At 45.6% G+C, this 19,690-nt stretch overlaps 1 protein-coding gene across 8 annotated transcripts in view; it reads left to right on the forward strand.

Moving 5' to 3' along the window:
- The window catches only part of sytl5 (synaptotagmin-like 5), a 347,258-nt gene that overhangs the window by 226,305 nt on the left and 101,263 nt on the right, over positions 1–19,690 (forward strand). For all 8 annotated transcript variants that reach the window (XM_068040626.1, XM_068040631.1, XM_068040625.1 and 5 more), the window contains one exon: positions 4,322–4,537. In XM_068040626.1, coding sequence (XP_067896727.1) covers positions 4,322–4,537 — 216 coding nt within the window. The remainder of the gene's footprint in view (positions 1–4,321; positions 4,538–19,690) is intronic.

Genomic DNA, 19,690 nt, shown 5'->3' on the forward strand with positions numbered 1-19,690 from the left:
TATTTGCAGGGATTACACGAGACAGCAGTATGCACAGACAACAATGGTCGTATTACTCTTATTTACATTTGGCCAAGTTGATTCTAACTGAGTTAAGTAAGAGAGACCTAGCACATCCCTTTACAACTTCAGAAATGACATGCTTGAAGATTTTGCAGCAAGAGGGAATCGTACATTAGGCACATTGTTTGCCTGTTTGTTAAATGAAGTTGTTTGTTAATAGTGTTTTTTACTTGATGGCTATTTCATAAACTGTGCAATGTGCCTATGAGATGCTTGATATTTTCAACCAAAACTGCATTATTTTTTACCACACCTGTGGAAACCAGTTTAAGGGCCCATATTGTGTTGTTGGGGAGAAAACCCAAATATCTTTTTCCTGTTCAACTGCCTGATACTCCTTAGACTGTTTTCAATTTTATATAACTGTATAAGTTTAACATTGGTGCACAACAATAACTAATTTACCAGTGCAGAGGCACATGCCTGATCTGATTGGGAGTTTGGACCACTGCTAACTTGATTGGGCCTTTTTTAACATGAAATTAGGCTTCTACACTAATTTCAGACCCAAACGTCTAAATTTATTTGCCCCAGTCGGAGTTTGCAATGCGCGAGCTCTGACTGCACTCCTGTGACTTGAGCAGCCTAATCAACAGTCCCTGAAGGGACTGCTGGAGGCTGCTCCAAAAAAGGTCCAAATAAGTGGAAAATGTTTAGTATCTTCTGCAGTCAAAAGGAGTAGCAGTACTCCTCCTGGTTGCACAAAACAACTATGGGTTGTTAATGGCCTGCCCTCACCACCAACACAACCACCCACGCTCCCCCCTCCCCCATCAACTATCTACTTCCACCATCTTCTCCCTCTGCCCTGAGCAAGGGAAGAAATTTGTAAGGGCGCAGCAGGAGAACTGTGTTGAGGAGCTGATTGGCATCCGCAATTTGCTTGACTCATTCTGATGGACCCAAAGACAAATTTACTTTAGTCCTTGAGCCTGTCTGTTCTATCGAGCCATTGCTATGCACCATCAGACTAGCAATGGGTTTGTAGCACTAAGAAATTTGGACCCCAAAGAGTTTCAGACCAGTAGTCCATGACATTGCATCCTAGTCTCAAATAGATAATTATGCAGCTCTATCAGCAGTTGTTAATAATGTTTTGCTGCAAGGGTGGAGATTTTCCACTGTGGCTAAATAACATTTTGTTGAGTAATATGTGCTTCTTTAAATACTTGTGCATTCCTAAGATAAAGATGAGTTTTGTCTGTCTGCCCCAGGCTGATAAGATGACATCTCTTCTGCAAGCTGTAAGGATTCTTCCACATGAAATAATTTTAGCACAACTGGCCTCAAGTTAGTACATCAGCAGTAAATGGTAATCTGACTTCAAGGCTGTAGAATTGGAAAAAACTCAAACTAGTAGAGGGGATGGGGCTGTTTCCTGAAAACGTGATCAGGGCAAATTGTTATGGCTGAATAAGGGAAGTTTTGCTCTTCAGCTGGCTGAGCTGGTAACAATTTTTTGGTGACTCTTGAAGATTTTCTCTTATGTAACAAAATTGCAAACACATTTATAAAGAAAACATTTATGATTTCCCTGCACATAGATGAGATCTTCTTTGGATTGGAAAACCATTCTATTCCTCAGAACTCACCACCTGAATTTTGCTAAGAGCATCTATTTGCCACCGATGTATAAATTGTGTATTTCTCATTGATCTATCAGACTTCTCACAATATTTCAAATATTATATATTGTGCTATTTCCTGCTATTACATTGCTCACTTGCTTATATTGTATAGCCATTAACTTCAAAATGAATGGGTAGAAAATGTTGAAGTCTCCTGTCCAGATATAGTTTATAGCTAACCTTGGTATGATATTTTGATGGAATTCTTTTATATCCCAAGGAACAAACAAATCATCATTATGTTACCTTTGATGTCATTCCTTTTTTCAGTCACATGGTTACCAGACACCAATGATCAGTTACCATTAGTCAATGACAACTGTGGTATTTTAGTCATGTTGTTTTTGCATATCAATCACAGCATTCAAAAACAAGCAACAATTGGAATGAAACTGTCCAATGAGCCATTGGTAAGCATGGGCTGGATTTTGTTGTGCTGGCGGGGCTCCTGGCGCCGGGCTGAAAAGACCAGGGGAGCCTCCACAACACTATCTAACATCACTCAGGCACTTAGGTGCCCAGCACCGGGATCTCTGATCCTTTAAAGACAGGGCTCCTGCCTCCAAGAACGGCCGGCAGCTCAGTAGTATCAGCAGTGCCAGTGGAAGTGGTGGCCACTGCCGGTACTACAAGAAGCCTTGGACTCTGTCTCAGCATTGGAGCCCCAGAGCCAAGGTAAATAAGGCAGGGTTGCGGGGCCAGTCTAGCAGGCCACGGCGAGGGACTGGGGTGGAGGGTCAGCATTTAGTGCAGAAGGAGGGGGGCTTAACAGAGGTGGAGTACTTCCTGCTGGGGTCCTCCATGGGCCAAAGATTGCCCATGGAGGACGATTCCCACCCCAAGCCCACAGCGAGGTCACCTCATTTTACTGGGCAATTTCTCCATGAGGCAGAGGCACTCCGTCCACCCCAACCTGCCACTGGTTAAATCTCAGCAACAGCAGAAAGAGGCTCAAAAGTGGCCAGTATTGGCCACTTACGGGCCTCAATTAGCTTGTGGGCGGGAAGGCCCTCATCGGCCTATCCTGCCCCCAATTAAATTTTGGTGTGATAGGAAGTCAACAGGCCCTCCGCACCCCACCTCCCCAACCCCACCTGAGGACCCATTAAATTCAGCCCCATGTGACTGAAAAAAGAAATGCTATCAAAGGTGACATTATGATACTTTGTTTCTAGTGATATTAAAAAACTGTCAAAAAAATCATACCAGGTTTATTTATAAATTATAGCTGGGTAGAAGAGTTCACCATTTTCTTCCCATTCAATATGTATAAACCAAAATATGCCAAATTCCTGTCTCACTGAATCAATGTTTTACCATTATTGATTCACACCAATGTCAGCCAAATGTTTAAAAAAATTAGGTTGGTCGAATACTTGCAATTACATGTCTAGAAAACAATGTAAACACAACATTCATGTGATTCCTATTAGTCAATGAGATTTTTTCAATAAAACCTTTTTTGTTGTTGCTTCCTTTCTCTTGGTTATTTGTTCATTTTTATATATCTTGAGATCAGAGACTATTCGGTTGAAAATTGGCAATTTTACATTTCTCCAAAGCAAAAATGTTAACCAGGGTTCACTTCTCAATTCCAACCCTGTTGCATTTCTAAAGTGCAAAGTAAACACTAGGGTGAATGCTTTAAACCTCAATACTGTGAGCCTTTTTTGAGCTGGTGTCCACTATTGCTCTTTCCCTTTTCCCAACAATACTTTATAGTTCTTTTGCCATTGGCATCATAGTCAAACTCACATTATTTTCTTCGCATGTTGCTCTGAATTGTGCTGTTTTATGGTGTCATTGGCACCAGTAGATGTCCAGTACTCATCCAAGCAACCAATCATCACACATGAGCATCAACATGGAATGTCGCAGGATATTTGACCATTGTGATCCTAGCCCCAACACACATGCACTTTCCAACAGAACTGATGAATAGTGACCAGGAACTGACATCCCCTTGCCCAGTCTGAAGACCTGGCGCTATGTAAATTGACCCCAGTGCTTTCCTAGCTGAGATCACCCAAGTTAACATGGGTAAGGGATCAAACTTGAAATCTTCTAGTCTGCATGGATTAATACAATTTCATGCGCATTTAAGGGCAATTGGGGATGGGCAATAAATGCAGGCCTGGCCAGTGATGCCCACATCCCATGAATGAATTTTTAAAAAATTGACCATAAAGTCATCAATATTGTTTTTCTGTTCATAACAGCAGCAGATTATCTATAAAAACAAAGTTAAATGCAAAATCAATAATCGGATTAATGCTTTAGGCCTCAACACTGATTTTAGAGTTGATGTACAGTAATAATTTTTCCTAACAATACTTTAAGTGGCATGTATTTATCAAACTGAAGTGTGCTGCCCTTTTCTCTTGTCCAATGATATATTAGAAACTGATCATCCTTGAAATCACCCAAGCCTAGATTATCCAATCAATCTTATTTCAGCCCCGGCAGTAATAGTGCTGCCATTAAAATAACACCAATCAGAACATTTAGGCGAGTGGTGAGATTGGGCAGCTTTTAAGCAGCAATGTGTTGTTAATAATGGCTGTGTATAAATCCATGGTTTAGTTTTGCTATTGTGCGAGTTACTGAGATAACACTCTGGTTTATTACAGGAGGTTAAAGAATGAGCTCATCAAAATCCGTGGTTCCGGGGTGAATCGAAGAAAGCAGCAAATTAGTGACAGAGCCTGTAAACGATGCCATAAGACACTTGGCCTAATCTTCTTCAGAGGGGAGCTGTGCCAGGCGTGCAATGACCTTGTGTGTACCGAATGTCGTATTATAGCCAAAGACGGGAGCTGGAAATGCACTGTGTGCGCTAAAATTGCGTATGTATTTGATTTTTAAAGCAAGTATTAACCAACAAAATAACCTGAACAACTCTAATTGTAACTGTTTACTGGTCAGGACATTTTGTGACATGCGGTTAGTCACAGCTACAAGTAATCTCAGTCACAGTGAAGCATTGCTGCTCCATGCACTGGTCACCTATTGTCAACACCCACATTATGAAAGTGTACTGTGCTTTTCCTCGTAAGTGTAATCATAAAAATGACACCCCCATCAATGTACTTTATCCAGTAATTAACTACAGAATTGCTAAAGCTTCTCAAAGATGATATAAAAGGCACTGTCATCATTTTTGATTTTCTTTAATACTTGTTAGAGAAACAGCAAGGATCATTTGTTTGTTTATTCTTGACGTCATCATTTACCATGAATGCAATGTATGCTTGCCTGCATTACTTCAGCATATGTTCATGAACAAATGAAAAATTGTTTGCAAAAATGACACATTCATGGAGATGCTTAGCATTAAAAATGGCTGTTATGAAATCTTGATATAATTTAGCCTGAGTCAAGTGGGATATTAAGCTGAAGCTTCACGGCTCTGCTTCTTTGCCACATCATTATAGTGTAATTAATGTAGTCCAATTTCATTGAAGCCAAAATAAATAGACTTGTACTGGTCACTTATTGGGCAAAGCCAAACCCTGGTTTTCAGCAGCATAAAAGGAGACTTAAAGGCTTGGAGTTCGAGTTCTTGAATCTAATTTTAATAATTTTAAATATGGTGGATACATGCATTGCAATTAAGCATAACAACTATTTTAATGTATGACATTCATTGTTCTGCACCTTCAAAATACAGGAAGAAATATAATCTCAGATTTGAAATTCACAGAATATTATGAAAGTAAAACGACTATCAGTATTCCTATTCAGAAAATACTACAGCAAGCATTCTCTGCTGTAAAATGCATTCTCATCATAAATTTTCAAAAGGGTTTCAAGGTTCTGTGGGGAAATGCACCCATTGGGTGATATTTTATGCTCTTCCCCCATGGTGAGTTTGGAGGCGGGGAGCGCATTTAATCAGGCAGGATGGTGGCGGGTAGGGATCCCATCACCTTGCCGTTTACTCCTCAATTAAGGCCGCGGACAGCCTTCCCGCCTGACATCTATCGAGGCTCTTAAGGGGCAATTAATGTCCAATTAAGGGCCTCTTCTCGCTGCTGCTGCTATTAAACCAGCAGCAGGCGGGCCTGTCGCCACATGGGGAGCACAACCTGCAAACCTTTGTGGGACTGCTAGTTGTCTCCCGGCAGGAGTGGTGGGGGGGTCCCTCGTTCAAAGTCACTCATGCTTGATCAGGGGACCCAGCATCGGGAAGGGGAGGCCCTGCTGAGAGCCAACCCCCGCCCTGGCTGACAATCTCCCCACCCCGTGAAACCCCTCCCGCCATCACTTAACTCTGACCTGGGTCACTCCATGACCCTGGGCCTCCAGTGGGTGTCCTTCTGGCAGCAGCCACCACCTCCCTGGTGGCGCTGCTGAGCAAAAGAGTTGTTAGCATCTGATTGGCCGGCAGCTCTTGGTTGGCGGGACTTCCCACCCCTTGGTTCCTGATTGCGGGAAAGGCTCATCGGTGGCCTCGCAAGTGCTTGATTGCTTTGTGTTACAGTGGGCTTTCCCCGAAGGAGTCAACACAGGTCTCTCACTGGCCCTCCGGCCAGTGGCCGAGACCCCCGTTGCCTCCATAAAATTCCCCCCATTGTGTGTCCAAATTCCTCTAAATAAATAATCTTAGAACATACCATAAGTTGACTGTATATTTTTAATAAATCTATTACCTCTTAAGAACATAAGAAATAGGAGCAGGGTCAGCCATTTGTCCCTTTGAGCCTTCTCAGCCAATCAATATGATCATGGCCAAACAACCTTAAATTCGCCTTCACGATAAAGGTCAGCAAAGGAAACGCGACCAAGCCCGAATGCCGGACTCGGAAGTGCGACCCGACCCAACCCCGACGGGACCCGACGACATGTGTCGGGTTCGAGTCAGGTTGCACTTCCAGGTCCGATATTTGGGCTCGGTCGGGTTTCTTTTGCAGACCTTCACCTCACATATAAGCAACAGGGCATTGCAGTGCTTTACTTCACGAGCTATCTCCGTATCCCTTAATTCCCTCAGTATCCTAAAATCTATTGATCTTTCTCTTGAATAAGTTCAGCAACTGAGCAGCCACTGGGCTAGAGAATTCCAAAGATCCACAACCCTCTAAGTGAAAAAATTTCTCCTCGTCTCAGTCCTAAATGGCTGACCCCTTATTCTGAGACTGTGATCCCTGGTTCAAGACCCCCTAGCCAGGGAAAACATCCTTCCAGCATCTATCCTATTTTAAAAATTTTATATGTCTCAATGAGATCGCTTCTCATTCTTAATTCCAGTGAACATTTTTTTTTTAATTCGTTCATGGGATGTAGGTGTCTCGGGCAAGGCATTTGTTGCCCATCCCTAATTGCGCCACTACCTTCTTGAACTGCTGCAGTCCATGTGGTGCAGGTACATCCACAGTGCTGTTAGGGAGGGAGTTCCAGGATTTTGACCCAGCGTTAGTAAAGGAATGGTGATCTAGTTCCAAGTCAGGATGGTGTATGACTTGGAGGTGAACTTGCAGGTGATGGTTTTCCCATGCATCTGCTGTCCTTGTTCTTCTGGGTGGTAGAGGTCGTGAGTTTGGAAGGTGCTGTTGAAGGAGCATTGTCAAGTTGCTGCAATGCATCTTGTAGACGGTACACACTGCTGTCATATCCACCAGTGGTGGAGGGAGTGAGTGTCACCCCATTCACCAACTTAAACAGTCAAGCAGACTGCTTTGTCCTGGATGGTGTCAAGCTTCTTGAGTGTTGTTAGAGCTGCACTCATCCAGGCAAGTGGAGAGTATTCCATCACACTCCTGACTTGTGCCTTGTAGCTGGTGGACAGATTTTGGGATTCAGGAGGTGAGTTACTTACTGCAGAATTTCCAGTCTCTGACCTGTTCTTATAACCACCCTATTTGTGTGGCTGGTCCATGTAAGTTTCTGCTCAATGGTAACCCCCAGGATATTAATAGTGGGGGATTCAATGATAATTCCATTGAATGTCAAGAGAAAGATGGTTAGATGATCTCTTGTTGGAGATGGTCATAGCCTGGCACTTGTGTGGCATGAACATTACTTGCCAATTATCAGCCCAAGCCTGAATGTTGCCCAGGTTTCCCTGCATGCGGATGCAGACGGCTTCTTATCTGATGAGTTACAAATGGGACTAAACATTGTGCAATCATCAGCGAATATCCCCACTCCTGACCTTATGATGGAGGGAAGGTAATTGATGAAGCAGCTGAAGATGGTTGGACCTAGGACACTACCCTGAGGAAGTCCTGCAGTGATATTCTGGGGCTGAGATGATTGGCCTCCGACAACCACAACATCTTCCTTTGTGCTAGATATGACTCCAGCCAGTGGAGAGCTTTCTTCCTAATTCCCATTGACTTCAATTTTGCTAGGGCTCCTTGATGTTGCACCCGGTCAAATACTGTCTTGATGTCAAGAGCAGTCACTGTCACCTCACCACGCTGCAATGACATCTGGAGCCAATTGGCCCTGGCGGAGCCCAAACTGAGCATTGGTGAGCAGGTTATTATTGAGTCAGTGCTCCTTGACAGCACTGTCGACGACAACATTCCATCACTTTGCTGATGATTGAGAGTAGATTGATGGGGTGGGCATTGACCGGATTATTTTGTCCTGCTTTTTGTTTTTCAGGTCATACTTGGGCAATTTTCCACATTGTCAGATAGATGCCAATGTTGTAGCTGTACTGGAACAGCTTGGCTGGGGCGCAGCTAGTTCTGCAGCATGTCTTCAGCCCTACAGGCGGTATATTATTGGGACTCACAGGCCGAGATTTTATGAGTCCCGCGGCATTCCCAATGGCGGAACCGGAAGCTGGTGTAACTTCCGCTTCTGCCAGTTTTCCGCATAATTGAACATTTGAATTAAACGTGCGGCAATGGACACGGGACACGTGGAATTATGCAGTGGTGAAACCTGCCATCGCTGGGCCAAGCACCATGATCACCATGGCTAGAAAGCATTCTGTGCTTGCAGCCTCAAGGATCAGAAGCCTTCCTGTCATGTAAGTCTTTGCATAGGAGCCTGAAATTAAACTTGAAATCAATTCAAAATGCTTTTGCCTCCCTTGATATTTATAATCCTGCACCAACTTCAGATCATTTACTTTATTTCTGCAGCAACACAAAAGAAAATGTCAGGCAGCGTTCCGCCCCTTGGTTCAGTGGTGCTTCCCTGCAGGTTTTCCTCCAGCCCTTAAGGAAAGGTGGATGGTCCTCTTCCTTGCAGATGGAGCAAGAAGACCCTCCCGCCTGACCAAGGTGACTGGATGGAGGTAGCAGAGGAGGTCTTAAACCGTGGGGTCAATTGTAGAACCTGGGTACAGGGTCTCAAGTGCATCAATGACTTGCTCAGATCGGCAAGGGTAAGTGGCTTTGGCGAAGCTGCTCCATTGTTTTTCTCCCTGGCTCCATGTGTTAAGACAGAGGACAAACAAGGCATGTATTGGGTTGCGTGAGCAGCCTTGGTGCCATACACAAAATGATTGTGCGCAAAGTTGAAAATTGGCATTGTTGATGTGCTTGGATGTGTCGTGCGAAAGCCAGTCCTGAATGATTGATGTTGATGCATGTTTACAATGGTTGTGATGCATCTTTTACAAAAAAAACTCATTCAATCTGTACTGTCTCCTGCAGGACAAATGCACCCACAATCGCACGAGTGCGCCTAGACAGGTGGAGGTGTCTCAGACCTCAGAGTCCTGACATCAGCTGCAGAGGAGGCTGCACAAATTGCAAGAGAGGAGAGAGGCAGTGCAGTATCAGATGGCGAGGCAGAATCCTCAAGGCAATCTTGCAACCATGCATGCACACCCAATGAATGTGTGTCAGCTGATGTTTGCTGTATCTCTGTTTGTTTCTCCACTGCGGTACCTACACTCAAGTGTCTGAAAACTGTGAGGCCCAAGACGAGTCATCTGGGGAGGAAGAGGAAGACAATGCCCCAGAAGGTGCACTGTCACCTGCCTCTTCCACCTCCACCAGCGCAGATACATCCACATGGTTCACGGGGGGTTGAAGATTAGAATCTGGGTCGCGGCACAGACACGTCCCAGCAGCTGAGGGAGCATATGCCAGCCGGGTCCCCTGATAATCGGAAGACTGCTGGAGACCAGGCCCTTGCTCAGCCCCATACTCATGATGATCCTCTGTTTGTAGCTACGAGAAGTCTGCTGGATGTACAGCAAGGCCATGTGGAAAATATGTCAGAGATGCCTGCGGTCATGTGTGGCTTTGCACATGCCATGGAGGAGTCCATACAAACCATGAGGTCTGCTATGCCCCAGGTATTTCAGCATATAGCTTCCTCAGTTGAGAGTTTGGCTAGCTCCATGACGAGTCTGGTTGCCCACTCGAGCCATATGTGATCTGACCTGCACCCCGTTGCTGTTGCTGTTGGCTCCATGCAGCGGAGCCTAAGCGAGAGGGGGACGAGGAACCTGGAACTCCCTCTAGATGCTTCTTCCCCTCAGAGAGACAGGCAGGTGCCATCGTCCACCCAGATAGAGGAGGAGGAGTGCGTGCCAGCTGTTCCAGGGCCTTTCTCTCAGGACACCCCTGGGGTAAATGGTGTCTTGTCCTCTCCCCCAAACATTGATCCCCTTACCTCCAGCAGGTGAGCACACGGGGGATACAAAAGCACCATTGCTGCAGACCCCCAGTAGGATGGAGCCATCAAGGTCCCATTCCTCCAGAGGACGTCTGCCATAGTCATCCACAACAATGGGCAGTGCACTGAGCAGACTGCCTCCACCTCAGCTGCTAATGTTGGGGTAGCATCTAGACGTAGTGGGAGAAAGTGTAAAAAGAAACACCGTTTTGAGCCTGGAGGTGACATGGGTGCTGGAAATATTGTGCAACTGTTCAATAAGTTTAAATACATCTTTATTTACTTCAACATTTGATGCAATCTCAAATAACATTTGCTTGGTTTCAGATGAAAATGAAAATGTTCAATGGAGGCCTATGGCAGGAACACGTTGATGCTTGCAAAGCATCTCAGAAAATGTCCAGTGGTCATTTCTCATCGTTGTTTGAGCCTTCAGTCTTCAATGATGGCTGTTTGTTGTTCGATGACTATTCACTTTTGTCACTGCTGACAGGCCTTACAATTGTGGTTCTGCAGTCACAGCTTTGTTTATAGTGGTGTGTATTCGGATCCATTGTAGCCCATAGATTTTATCTGCCAGTCATAGCAAAGTGCAGCAAAGCTTCTTTAAGATTGCAGAAATGAATAAGACCTCAGGCGTATGTGAATAGATGTGGGGAACTTTTTTATGTTTCTCCTCCCAATGTTCCTTGATGAAGTGGCTGATATGTTGATTGAAACGTGCAAATACATGTCTCTCTATGGCCCTCATATCTATAATGGCATCGTTGGAATTGTTGTCCTTCTAACCCTCTTCATAGTCATCCTCATCTGAGGAGGCCTGCTGTTCCTCCTATTCCTCCGCCTGCAGAATGTTGCCGTGTCTAATTGCCAGGTTGTGCAAGGCACAGCGTACAATGATTATTTGTGACCCCCTCTGTGGCATGTACTGAAGAGCCTCTCCAGACCGGTCAAGGCAACGGAATCGCATTTTCAGTGTGTTCAATGATGGTTCTGGTGGATGCATGCACAGCATTGTACCGCTCCAGCAGCACTTTTGGGATGCCGCACTGGTATCATCAACCATGTACAAAGGCGGCAACCCTCGTCACCCAGGATACAGCCATCTATTTTGGCTGGTTCCTCAAAAACTGCTGGCAGTTGTGAATTTCTCAAAATGTATGAGTTGTGACAGCTCCCTGGGAAACGTGCGCAAACATGCATGATTCTTCTCCTGTGGTCGCAAACCAGTTGCAGGTTTAAAGAGTGGAAGCCTTTGCGATTGGCAAATACAGCAGGCTGGTCCCAGGGAGCTCTAATAGCTGCATGAATACAGTTGATCACCCCTTGCACTCTAGGGAAACCAGCAATGGTACGGAAGACCACAGACCTTGCTGCCTGGCTGTCGTCGTCTACAGGAAGTAGATGAAATCATTGGCACATCGGATAAAAGGCATTGGTCACCTCTTTGATGCACCTATGGCTCGCAGACTGTGATATGCCACATATGTCACTGTGGATCCCTGGAAGAACCCGCTAGCAGAAAAATTGAGTGCAGCAGTCACCTGAGGGCAACTGGCATGGGATTCCCACCAAAACCAAGCAGCTGCAGGTCATGCTGCAGGATCCTACAGATTTTTGTGGCCATTTCACGTAACATCCTTAGTCATCTCTGGCATTGCTTCTTTGACATTTGTAGGTAATTTGTCCTTGTTCTGAGGATGCAGTGGCATACCAGTGCCTGTCTTCAATAAGGACGTTCCTGGATGTTATCATTCAGAACATCCTCACCAGCTTCTTCTGCCTGTTGCTGGCATTCGGGCATCATGAGTTGAGGGAAAAGGGCCTCCTTAGTCTCTCCCTTTCCTCTTCTTTCCGTGGTACTAGACCAATTCAGTGCATGAGACATATGTTGCTGCAGTTTTTCTGAACAATAAATAAGCAGAGCATGGCTGTTCAGCCCTCTGTTGCCAGTGAGCAATGAGCAGTTCCCTGCATGCACTATTGTTTGTCTCCTCCCACTCTCCTTGCAAATCCTTGAGTGTCCACATGGTTTGCATTATCGTTGGAGAAAATAGTGTGCAGAGAATTCAGGGCACGTCTCCCCCACTTTCCAACCTCTTCCTGCCACCTTCCAGCCTGAACCCATCACACCTTGACCCACTCAACGTTACCCTTCCCTCCATTACCATTGAACATCCCCCCCCCCCCCCCATTACTGTGCACAGTGTAATCATCAATTTATTCATGCCATCCCTCCCCTATTCCTACTCCCGTTACTATCGACATGCCAACTCTGACCTTTGATCCTCCTCAAATTGACCTGACCATTTTTGCCGATTCCTGTTCCCCCTCCCTATGATGTGGTGGAATACCCAACCATAGTCTTGACCTTCCCCCACCGCCCCCCACAAAATCCTCTGCTAGCCAGTAGCCTCAATTTTCCCCACAGATCCCCAACATTGACAGTACTCATCCCTCCCTTTAGGCCATTGCCGACTATCTTCTGACTGTAATTGTCCAATCAACCCACCACCCCTGCAGCCGCCTACATGCAGCTTCAGCAGCAATAGCAACCATTACAGTGTACTCCACCATCCCCTGTTCCTCCATGCATCTGATCACCCCACCCTGTCCTCCCCATACCCTCCCCTGCTCCTCCATGCACCCGATCACCCCACCCTTTGTCCTCCCTGACTACCCTCCCTTGCTCCTCCATGTAGACCCCCTCCATGCCTTAGCTGCCATTTCTTGAGAAGAATGCCCCTTGATGGTGCCGAGCCTGGAGCCAAGCATCCATTCCATTACTGGCCTGGTGTCAAAAATCTATTCCAATACTGGCCTGGAACCAAAAGTCCATTCCAATTCTGGCATTAATTTCACCAATGAATTAAAGAGAGAACAACACAGACCTGAGACTCAATTGCACAAAGCCTACTGTTGCACACTATGGTGAAACAATCGTGAACCGGGTGGCATTGGAATAGCGCTTGCCATTCACTTAATCTGGCCGGTAGCAGTGAATTGTAAGTAAGCAGAGGGTAATGAATATTCATGGAATGTAAATGAAAGCAAAGCTGAAATCCGCCACCATGCGCGGGGAGCCCTGGAATGCCGCAAATGCGCCACCGACTTAATTTCTCAAAAATATCTCGCCATCGGGAATCTGAAAAAACAACTTCCACCTAATTACATCACCCTGCACACCACCAAATCCGCTCTTGCACAGCCCATAAAATTCCACCCGTAGTCTTTGCTGTGCCCTGTGTACTCAACCATTGCTTAACATCACATGGAGTGAATCAAATTGGCTGAAGACTGTCATCTGTGATGCTGGGAACTCAGGAGGTGGCTGAGAAGAATCACTTGGCACTTCTGCCTGAAGATGATTGCAAGCTTTTCAGCCTTGACTTTTGCACTTATGTGCTGGGCTTTGACATCATGTAGGATGGAGATGTTCATGGAACCTCCTCCTCTTGTTAGTTGTTTAATTATCTGCCATCTTTCATGGTTTCTAGTCCCAGTCTACTCAATATCTCTTCATATTACAATCCCCTCAGCCCATGATAAAGTCTAGTGAACCTTTGTTGCACTTCCTCCAATGCTAGTATATCCTTCCTTGAAATAAAGAGACTGAAATTGTGCACAGTACTTGAGGTGTGGTCTCAAGGACCGACACAATTGAATTAAGAATTCTTCATTCTTCAGTGAAGTTGGCCAAAGAAGACTTTCCCTTTTGAAATCCTTGCTGACCAAGTATATTTTTGGTTTCTAGATGTTTTTCTATTTTTTCCTTTAGTCGGGATTTCATTATTTTTCTACTACCGACGTTAAGCTGTCTGGTTGGTTTCTACTTTCCTGGACATGTTCCATCTCCCTTAAATAGAGGTATAACATTAGCTATCCACCAGTTCAAGGCACTGCACCTTTTTCTAATGAGAAATTAAATATGTATAATAGTGCCTCTGCTTATGTCTTCCCTAGATACTTTTAAAATGTGTAAGTGCAATCTGTCCAGACCAAGGGTTTATTTTATCTTTCTCAACTTGTCTTTCTCCTTGTCCTCACAGGTAGCAAGCACATCCTATATGTTGGGCAGGATCGGTGTCTGTGGGACCTCCTTTTCAATCTCTGAGTCCCCTTTACCTGCTTCCTGACAATAACACCTTGTACCTGTGCTTTCATCTACATGTGCTTTTCTCTGGGATGTTACTGTGCTCTTAATTAAACCACCCAGAAATTTCTCACCCACCCTTATGTTTGTGAGTGTTTCTAACTCACACTCCAACTCAATGACTCTGAATTGAGTGATTCAAAGCAGAGACATTTCCTGCAGATGTGGGAACCCAGGACAATCTCACTGTGCACAAGCTGCAATCCCAACACATACCCTGCCCTGCCATCTCTAGCCTTTTTTCTATTTGCTTGTTTATTTATAACCTGAATTAAAATTAGGTAGACAGTTTTTGTTTAAAAAAGAAAATTACTTACTGTTTACTCACCCTCAGAGCTGCTCCTCTGTCCTTGTTGTGACATCACTTTTTAAGATTTTCCCTTGCGTTAGTTTTGCTGCTGTCTTTTTAAAACTAGGTTTAACACTGGTTATTAATTATTGATGGTTAAATTTTTTTAAAGTGTATAATAAATTAAATACTTAGCTTAATTTCCTCCACTCCTCATTTATGTTGATTACGATGTTATTTTGGGATTTCTCGGAGTTTCATTAATTGCTAGGCTAGCTGCTGTGGGTTTTCTTTTTAAACTGCTCTGGTTCCAATTCTTTCTACCTGCTAGCCTGGGCTGCTGCAGGGTCTCCTTTTTTACACTTTTATACGTCATGGCATAATTGAAATCAATGCAATGAAAATCAGGAGAGTTCTACACCGGCTGGGTATTCCACTCTGCTGGAAGGTGCACATTATCCCAATCAAATCCATGTAAGAAAATAGTAAATATGGTGTGTGCTTAAAAAAAAACTGTGCTGAAGTAGGGGGATGCACAGTATCTAAGTTTCTCAGAGTTTCTGCAAGTTTGTATTGTGACAATTTTTCACTTCTGCTTCACATTGCAGTTCTTAACAAATGTCAAGAGGAACAGTGACAAAGGTGAATAAGTAACATAATGCAAAATCCTCAAAAAAAATCTATTGCTAAAGTGCACTCCTTTACATTATGGCATTCTGCAAATGCACAGACTAAAGTTTACTGATCAGAAAAGGACAGAAATACGGAGCAAGAAGGAAGGCAGAAGGGTGATAGACAAAAGTGAAAGAAGAGAAGGTCAAATAGAGAAAGAGAGACTGAGGTGACAGAAAAGAGGAGGCAGGTGACGGAAGGAGATGGTGTCAGCTTGGCTCAATTATGATGCTCTCACGTCTAAGTCAGGAGGTTGTAAGTTTAGGCACTGTTCCAGGAGTTGAGCACATTATCTAGAGTAGTACTGAGCATGTGGTACATTATCAGATGTACCAGCTTTCAGATTAGATGTTATACTGAGGACCCATCTAGAGCCAAATTAAGAATTCTTTGGGCTGTGGGCACGAAGAACATTTGGGGCATCTCCTGATCTATTAAATGCCTCCCCCAACAGAGAAGGCCGGACTGCTTCTCCCTGGCCCTGGGAGTTGATTGGAACAAGAAGTTGCCTGAGGGCTGGGCACCGAGAGGCTGACCACCTTCTCGGGTTGAAACAGGCAGGCTCCCTATTAAACATGGCTCACCACCCTCAGCTGAAGCCCCTGAGCATGGACCCTTTACGCCCCAAAGAAAAGCTGGGGTGATACCTCTAAATTGGATGCCATTTAGTAAAAGATTGAAGGTTTCCTTTAAATGAATGCTGAGTGGAATTTTGTACTTGGGCATGCAGATTATTGCTCTTTCCCTCAGTAATTGTATGCCACTATTTTGTTGACAAAGACTTGAAAGGACTAGCTGTAGGTTTCCCTTGACCCTTCATGAGTGGCAACCATTTAAAAATGAATTCAGTTTCCCATCAAATCTTTTTTGTATTAATTCTGCTGAGCATTTCCAAAATACAGGACATTCCATCAGATATATTTGGAAAACTAATGACACGAATAAATTAAATTTAGTGAATAACCCTAATGTGGAAAAATGGGGTGTAAAGTACAGGGTATAGATCTTTGGCATCTTTTGTGTAAGTGGTTTCAAATGAAGAAAGGTAAAAACAAATGATAATGAAGAAGAGTTTACGAACATTAGGACAAAAAAAATTACTTGTGGTATTTTGGGATCTCAGGCAGATCATACAAGGCCTACATTGAAATTGGGGTCCTAAAACGTTACAGATGACAAGTGAGGAGAAAATGGCTACTCGTGAATATGATTAAGAATGACAAATGCATTACTGCCCACTGGGTGAGATTTGGGGCTACATTTTAAGGTCCCATCGGGCGGCAGCAGAGATGGGTGGGGGATGAAAATAATGATGCCAACCGGCATGCCGGTTTCTCGAAGCCATTATCTGCCACACCCCCCAACCTCTGTGGATGGATTCTAGGGGACAAGGAAAACAGTGCACAGTTACAGGTAGTAGACACCCAGTGAACCACTCAGTGCTCAGCCTGATGTAGTGGCCTCTGCCTTCGGATGCTTCTATATAGTGCTTCCCTTGCGCCTTGGAGAAGGTGGAGGCAGTCTGCTCACTTGTCTCTGCTTGCAGCTGGGATGCACATGGCGGCTTTCCTCATTTTGGAGGTGGTCATGGGGCAACCTCCATCACTGGACTCTGTTGCAAAGATGCTCCCTCCATCAGAGGGGCCAAGGAGGCCAATGAAGATGATGGTGTCCTGTGAGGGGTAGCACCCTCATCCTCATCAGTGACTGCCTCAGCCCTTGACTGGTGCTCTGGATGACTGAAGGGGAGCACCAGCAGGGGCACAACTGGCGTCCCCTCCAAACATCTCTGCACCATCAGCACCACTGAACGATCAACGTTACGTAGTGTGGCATGCATCCTGTGAGCATCAGTGCGCAGTTCCTGCATGCAAGTGCTGCTGCATATGACTCTCCATGAGGTCAGCTACTCTCTCAATGGAGGAGCTCACAGACACAACCCTGAGCCATGGTGGCGCACATGGGCCAAGAATATTTGAGTCCATCCAGCTCATGGCCCCACACTACCCTCAGGGTACTCCAACATGTGGGAGCACAACTGTTGCTGCTGGTCTAGGTAGAGCTTCCTTTCCTGTGACTCCTGAGGCCCTTCATTTGTGCTCAGCTAAGCAGGGCTGTGTCTGTCCTTCATCCTCCAAGGGAGATTGGCCACAGCTGCATCTGGTACCTCATGCTCATCATCCAGTGCCACCCTATCTAACCACACACGAGGACCCACCGAAGCGATTGTATCTGCACTGGTGGAGGGTGTGCTTGTAAGGTGTGATGGTGCCTCTTCGGAGCTCTGTTGTTGCTGCGCTTGACCCAGTGATGATGAGGGAGATGGTCTAAGTGCATTGATGTCTGCACCTGTGGGAGACACAAGAAGTGACCATGAAAACTAGCCTTGGAGAACAGAAGCCTCTGCCGTGCTCTTCGTTTGTGACCCTGGCGATGTCCATGGCTCCACCTCCATGACGATGATCATGTGAAGATAGGGAGTCCCTCCTCCATCTGGGTCCTTTTGTGGGCATTGTGGGCCCATTTTCTCCTGCAAGGACAAAGGGAAATGTGATGAGACATTGCTGTTTTCTATTGCCCATGCCAGCTGCTCCTATTCTTTAGAAGCTGCATGTTTCAATGTTGGCAGGTCCTCAGCAGCACTATGGTTCTGAGCCATTCCGAGGGGTCAGTAAGAGCCCTGGGCTCACTCCTTTCATGTTCAAGAGCAGCATGCAGCCTGAGGCTCCTCAGCTGGTATGTCTACTGGAGGGTGAATACCCAGAAGTCTGTCCTGAGGGTGGGTGGGGGGGTGGAGTTGCACTCACCTTGCCAGTGTGTAGGAGGTCAATAAACCTCTTCCAACACTGGGTCCAACATCTCTGCACTATATTCCTTCTGCTGACTGTCAGCAATCTCCATCCAGGCCTACTTAGTCTGGGTGGGTGGCCGCCTCCTATCACCCTCCGGGAAGAGGACCTCCCTCCTCTCCCAATTAGCCTTGAGTAGGACCTCCCAGGCCTGCATTGGCGAATCGAGGGACTGCCCTGTCCTGTGTTCCAGGTCTGTGCCTCTCCTAAGACATTCTATTATTCAAAGATTCTATGGTATTCAAGACTGGAGGTGAAGCAGTGAAACAGAATGGCTGCTGTGGTCTGTTTAAAACGGGCCTGTTCTTGAGCTGTCCCGCCTCATTTCCCACCCCAGCAGCTGCTGATTGGCTGCCAAACCCATCTCCATGCCATTTAAGGAGGCATGCGTTGCCTGCCCACAGAATGAACATTGTACCCTAAGCTCTCCATTACCCAGGCATGCGCCATGGAGAGGTCACTCCATAGTCGCCTCACAGCGACTGAAACAACACGGAAGCTGTGTAACAGCCCCGACAAACAAATTTTTCTGCAGCACCTGTGGAAGAGCCTGTCACTCTAGAATTGGCCTTTATAGCCACTCCAGGCGCTGCTCCACACACCACTGACCACCTCCAGGCGCTTACCCATTGTCTCTTGAGATAAGGAGGCCAAAGAAGAAGAAGAACAGTATCTTTAATAACAACCTCTGAATACAAGTATTTCTTGAGTATTAGGGAGCACTGTATTCTATATTTTTACAGAAATCCCATGAACAATTAATGTCAGAAATACTCTCTTTCTTAGCCTTCTAACCTGTAATAGTTTTTTTTTACAATTATATAATTTCCCGTTGCATATCTTTAAATGTGCTGTTTTAAGAGAGTTTACTGTGTCCTCAGTACCTTGCTCTATGGCAGCGAGGCCTGGACAACGTATGTCAGCCAAGAGCGACGTCTCAATTCATTCCATCTTCGCTGCCTCCGGAGAATACTTGGCATCAGGTGGCAGGACCGCATCTCCAACACAGAAGTCCTCGAGGCGGCCAACATCCCCAGCTTATACACACTACTGAGTCAGCGGCGCTTGAGATGGCTTGGCCATGTGAGCCGCATGGAAGATGGCAGGATCCCCAAAGACACATTGTACAGCGAGCTCGCCACTGGTATCAGACACACCAGCCGTCCATGTCTCCGCTTTAAAGACGTCTGCAAACGCGACATGAAATCCTGTGACATTGATCACAAGTCGTGGGAGTCAGTTGCCAGCGTTCGCCAGAGCTGGCGGGCAGCCATAAAGACGGGGCTGAAGTGTGGCGAGTCGAAGAGACTTAGTAGTTGGCAGGAAAAAAGACAGAGGCGCAAGGGGAGAGCCAATTGTGTAACAGCCCCGACAAACAAATTTCTCTGCAGCACCTGTGGAAGAGCCTGTCACTCTAGAATTGGCCTTTATAGCCACTCCAGGCGCT

This window comes from Heterodontus francisci, chromosome 10, assembly GCF_036365525.1.
Source record: "Heterodontus francisci isolate sHetFra1 chromosome 10, sHetFra1.hap1, whole genome shotgun sequence".
Lineage (NCBI taxonomy): Eukaryota > Metazoa > Chordata > Chondrichthyes > Heterodontiformes > Heterodontidae > Heterodontus > Heterodontus francisci.